Here is a 6,000-nt window from a genome sequence, read left to right as displayed (position 1 = left end):
TTAATGGATTACTTTTATGCTGCCTTTTGTGATTTTTGGAGCTTCAAAGGTCTGGTCACCATTCACTTGCATTGTATGGACCTACAGAGCTGAGATATCTTTCTAAAATCTTCATTTGTGTTCACCAGAAGAAAGAAAGTCATACACATCTGGGATGGCATGAGGGTGAGTAAATGATGAGAGAATTTTCATTTTTGGGAGAACTATCCCTTAAATGTGGAATGCATAATTCATATAATTAGATTTTGGATTAATTTGTAGAGGAATATTTGAGTTCATATTAAAAATCTCTGATTTCTGATTGCAGACTTAGGCAAGTAGAGACACATTAGAAGCTAGATGACTTATTTACTCCCCATTTATTCTCATGGCGATCTATGAGAAACAATTGAGAAATGAAACGTATCTCAGTTGTGATTTTTATTTTTTTATTTTTTATCTCTGCACACTTTCATATCTTTAGAAATGTTTGACTTTCTTTCTTCCATGGAACACAAATGAAGTTACTCTATTTAAAGCAGAATGTTCAAGCTGCTCTTTTTCATATACTGAATGTGAATGGTGTCCAATGGCTTTTAAGCAAGATTTTCAGTAAATAACAACTTAAATTTCAGTCTGTTCCTCGCACAAAGCTATGACTTCAGAAAACTTGGAATATAAGGCATCGAATTAACTACTTTTATGGGTCTTTTTTGTACTTTTTTTTTAGCTTGACAGCCCCTGGTCACCATATACTTTTGTTATATGGAAAGGAGCACCATGAACATTCATCAAAACTTCTACTTTCATGTTCCTTTAATGGGAGAAAGAAAGTCATATGGGTTTGGAATGGGACTGTGTATATGTACCATTATACCACACAGATTCTTCCAGTTCAGCTTAGGGTTGCTCATTGAGAAACTCACAAGTTGAGTCACAGAATGACTCAGTCTGCATAACGTAGAGTGGCGAAGATGGTGGCTTATGCTATTTTGTGTGAAATGTGAAACAGGACATGATTATTGCATCAGATAAAAGAAACCAAGACAAACTCAGTCACACTTTTATGGACTAGCAGACTGATGAGACCACCGTGCGTGCCAGTTTGATCCTGTGGAGAGAATGTGAGACAAGCCACAAATATATATATATATATATACATGCACTTAAATGAAAACAGCACAACAGCCTGCAGAGATAATGATATTCTATCTTCCTCTGCAGTAAAAGACTGCTTCATTTGGGCTTATTTGAATACCTCCATCAGTTTTACATATAACAAAACACTGTGCCATACATAATAATTATTGAACATCTAGTTCTCAAGACAACAAATCCGTAATGAGCATTTAGCTGTTTGAAAACAGGAAATCCTAAACTATCGCTTATAGCTCAAAACAGTTATTTCCCATTAGAGTAAAATGATTCTTATATTTCACAGATGGCTGCATCCAGGTGAAAGGAATACATTGGTATGCAGTGGCCCTGTTAAGCACTGCTGAAGTAAACAGAGCAGATAGGATGAAAAGTACATTACTGATGACTGCGTTAGATAACTACATTGAAACGGCAAGGCTTTGTGTGAGATTCTGAAGGACCTTGAAGGGTTCTGCACATCGAGAAACGAGACAATTATTTTCTTTCTCATAATGGGCTTGTCAAAGGCAACTTTGAGCCACTAAGAGGGGCCCAGGATGTGGTCTTTTATGTTGACTGATTGTTTCCCTCTCAAGTATAAAAAGCTTAGGGGAAGAAATCTGAATGATTATGGTGACAAACAGACAAATTTCTCATCTTGACTGTCAATTTCAAATACCATTATAATCATTATCTATATCATTCACAAACTATTGCAGAGTAATGCAGACCAATGACTTTACAAATACCAAGTTAATTCATGAAAATTAATATGCTTTTCACTTGACAGGTAAACAACATTTTGTTGCTTAACCACTTTTCCTTTTTGAAACATGCCATGTTACTTAATTTTATTATGTATTTTAATCTATCATAGCTATTTGATGATGTATTGGAATTTATATATAATAATTTATATTTGGAGTTAAACTTTCGACGCACTGAGTCATATGACAAAACAACATGGCGCCAATCTCAGCTGAGTTTGTCTTTGGGAGAAACGGCAACAAAACTACATCTGGTAAAACACCTCATAAAATTTTTTAATTAAAACCTGTTTGAGTCAAAAGAGTAGAGTCTCTAGTTTCATCCATGTATGTCATCGATTTAATGCGAAACGGCACGCTGTTAAACACAATGATCCCGTATGTTGGCTATAGGCTAATTTTCCTTAAAATATCCTATATTCACTATGCATTATCACATTGAGAATCAATGGATACATCCAAAAGCTGAAAATGGTTGCTTTCAGAGGTTTACACAGAGTAAGGATGAAAATAAGGTGCATTTCAAAGTGTTCTGAGACCAGAGCAGACAGACAGCACACTGGTGGTTACATCATTCCCTAAATAGGGAGCAAGAGAGCATCCGTCCTATAAGTCTCCTATGTAGTCAAGTGCATTCACTTTTAACATCCGGTGAAAAGTTCAGTTTCAGGCTGCAGATGATGTTTGGACCACTCAAAATGTTTGGCAGACATGGGATAATCGTAATCAGTACATAGATTCAGAATTTTTCATTCAAAAATGTATTTTAAAATGGTTGGCAGTGATTGGATGATGCTGGCCATTACTTTGAGTCAGAATTAATTTAGCTAATTTATGATGTAATGTCTGTAATGTCTCAAAAACATGTATAACCAACACTCCTGGAAACATAATAAACTGTGGTGATGTGGGTGTGGCTGAGCGACGTCTATGGAAAGAGAGGCCGGGAGAAGAAGAGCGGTAAGGATTGACACCTGTGGGAAATCACCTCTAACAGCTGTTTTGTGTTGTAGTGAGAGCTGCTGGGGTTTAAAAGGGCAGTCCAAACCACCGGAGGAGAGAGAGAGAGACACACAAACAAAGCGGCTGCGTGTGCTTATGTCGATGAAAAGCAACCTGTTTGTGTATACTGAAAAGTGTGAAAAATAAAGACTTGTGTTGAACATTTACCTGGCCCTCACTTCCTCCTTAAGAAGAAAGCTAGAGACCTGTCACATAAAAAAAAATAAATAAATAAAAATAAAAAAAAATCTATAGCTTGGTATTATTTAACATTTCCTAACTAAGCCCCGCTGTCTTCATATGTGGACATACATTTTTTGAGAAACTGGTCAAAAAAACAAAAAAACAAATATATATATATATATATATATATATATATATATATATATATATATATATATATATATGCATGTTTCTTAAGGGCTACTATTTACAAATCAAAAAGGGGAATGGAAAATGCACACAGCAGTCACGCTTGGGTCTCAGGAGGTTATAGATGTTACGAGCTAGATTCTCAATAAATGAATTTAATGGGGAGAATCATATTTGCAACAAGCATTTTCTGAATAACAGATGAGGATTTATTCATAATGCAAGATATTACATACTCATTTTTAATAATATATTTGATTGAGCCTCTACTTGGTCTTTATTATGCAAGACGCTATACAGTGTGTTTTTGATGGCAATGTGCAATTAAAAATATTATCTCTGTTTGATGGTTAATTAGCTGAACTCATTTGCACCATTGATTCCTGACTTTGCTCATTTTTACATTTAGACATTCAGATTGACTTGTTCAAACATAAGTTAGATTTGCCTTATATCCATGATTAACTGTAGTAATAATAAAAAATACATTAAAAGACGGTGTCACATTAAAGAAGGATGTCTACTAAACTTAATAGACACAGCTACACATGTACTGTATTGTAACACTGTTTTTACTCGTTCAAGCACTTATTTTTCACACATATTTCATACTAAGCAGTGGAAATGTATTTGTTAGAAAATCCCATTCTATTTGCTGTCTATTTTGCTGTCTCTGGATATGTAGGGTACAACGGGGCTAAATGTCCCCACTGGGTAAAACACACTTTTTATTTTATTGTCTCCCAAAACACTAAATAGGAACAAAAACTACCATACACAATACTTTCCTCAACACCTGTTTGTCACAATACACTGCAAAATATTCCTGATCAATGAGATCATTGCGTGCAATTTCTAAAGTTTGATTTTGAGGTAATTTGTTCTCATATTTAACAATGTTACTGTTTATTTACTGACAAGTCAATCCTAAATAATACGTAAAAAAGATGAGAAAAGAAGAAGAAAAAAGAAAGAAAAAAACATACAAGGGACGCAAGCTGCTTCAATTGCGGGAGGAGTAAAAAAAAAAAAAAAAAAAAAAAAAAAAAATCACCGGCCGTGCCAACAAGTCAGATTTGTATAGTGTACACAAGGTCGTCTCACAGTCATGACCGTCCTATGAGGTACGTCGATGCCCTTGTTGCACCCCAGCGGTCAGATTCGTGCGGTGATATGTGGAAAGCTATTTTCATTGTGTCCGCTCTGACGTGAAGAGCGACAGAGCCCCTTGGGTTGGACATGTAACTTCAGTTCCGTGGGAGAAAAGCATTTTCCTCCGCCACAGAGAGGACGACAAGTCGAACTCGAAGTGCCCTCTATCTGTTTATTTTCTTCAGTGTCATAGAGGCGTTACACTCGGAGAAACTACGGCCACAGGCACGCGGGTGGACACGTAAGCTTGAGTGACGGATTTCTGATTAAAGTCAAGGTTGTCCAGCTATCTACCCAGGAAGAATAATCTTTCCTAACAGGATTTCACACAGATCTGAACGATGTGTAGTTTCAACTTGTTTGAAATATGATGTCTGTACAATACAGGGATAATCGGGAGTAATGTGAAAGAAAACAACTACTTGTGTTTTATCTATAGCCTATCTTATAGATATTATTTTGCCTTAAAGTGTTTTAGTCGGTAGTGCCGTAAAATTTCTGAAACAAAAGTTGCATATCTTCAAGGTTATCAAACGGTCGTATTTTAAAACAGTACATTATTCACGTTTGGAAACGGGGACTAGATACGGACTATTGCTTCAACGCTCTTGTGGAAAGGATGATATCTTGGGCAATTTCTTCAAATAAACACCCATTAGTAATTTTTCATTAACTTATTTCTCAAAAGTTGCAAGTGGAGCTATTCACGCCTTGGATTTGTGAGGTTTCAGCCACCTTTTGACTGACTGTTTGTTGGAAATGAACCTGTGGTGTGAAAAAGACCGTTAAATAACCGTTGGAATTGTGCTCGAGCGTTCCGGAAATTATCTGCTTTAACGGCGGACGGACCGTAATTGCTCACTGGTTGTTCGTATGGGATCTATCATGATTTTACTGAATATTCTCAGCGTCCTGTTTATACTGGGTGAGTATTTAAGCTAATGTTGCATGACACGAGGGACGAAAAGTAATAACCCGAGGAGAAAATGGGATAGAATGATGAAAAGAATATATAGACAATCATAAATCATCGTGAGAGAGTTTCATATTGTCGGTTAAAGAGACGCTTCACAAAATGAACTAAAACTGATCCCATATTGGCAGCCTTACATACTTTGATAGTCTTTACACACATCATCACGCAGTAAGAGGAAATATCTAAAAATGACTAAATTAACCTGTATAATACTAGAGAAAATGTTATTTAACGAAGAACCACATAAATGAGCTGTCCATGGTGCTGAAAACACGAGGAAAAAGCGCGGGAAACTATTCATACAATAAAATTACATTCTGATTTTCACGTTACTAGGTTGTAATGGCGTGTGTCGTGTTGTCACATTGCTTTAAAACGTTTAAAAATATATATGTTTTTCTTCATATGACTCATCAAACTGATTTCCCCCATAGACCCATCCACATCACATTACAATTCAGTATGAAACTGTGCATGGTGAACGAGGCTTCGAAACATGTTTTCTTTTTTTTCTTAAAATGAAGATGGATCATGTTTGACATGTCTTCAAATGTAACTTAAAGCTGTCATATCTAGTCGTTTTGAGTAATTCAATTCACTGCCAGCTGGAGTAGT

At 36.0% G+C, this 6,000-nt stretch overlaps 1 protein-coding gene across 1 annotated transcript in view; it reads left to right on the top strand.

The window, feature by feature from the left end:
• The first annotated feature begins 4,577 nt into the window (after positions 1-4,577).
• Positions 4,578-6,000, top strand: part of gfra2b (GDNF family receptor alpha 2b) — an 86,684-nt gene continuing 85,261 nt past the window's right edge. Inside the window, exon 1 of the mRNA XM_051685717.1 lies at positions 4,578-5,334. Coding sequence (XP_051541677.1) covers positions 5,283-5,334 — 52 coding nt within the window. The 5' untranslated portion in view covers positions 4,578-5,282. The remainder of the gene's footprint in view (positions 5,335-6,000) is intronic.

Source organism: Myxocyprinus asiaticus, chromosome 43 (genome assembly GCF_019703515.2).
Source record: "Myxocyprinus asiaticus isolate MX2 ecotype Aquarium Trade chromosome 43, UBuf_Myxa_2, whole genome shotgun sequence".
NCBI lineage: Eukaryota > Metazoa > Chordata > Actinopteri > Cypriniformes > Catostomidae > Myxocyprinus > Myxocyprinus asiaticus.
The sequence above is the reverse complement of the archived record's forward strand: the minus strand, read 5'-3'. Positions and strand labels throughout refer to the sequence as shown.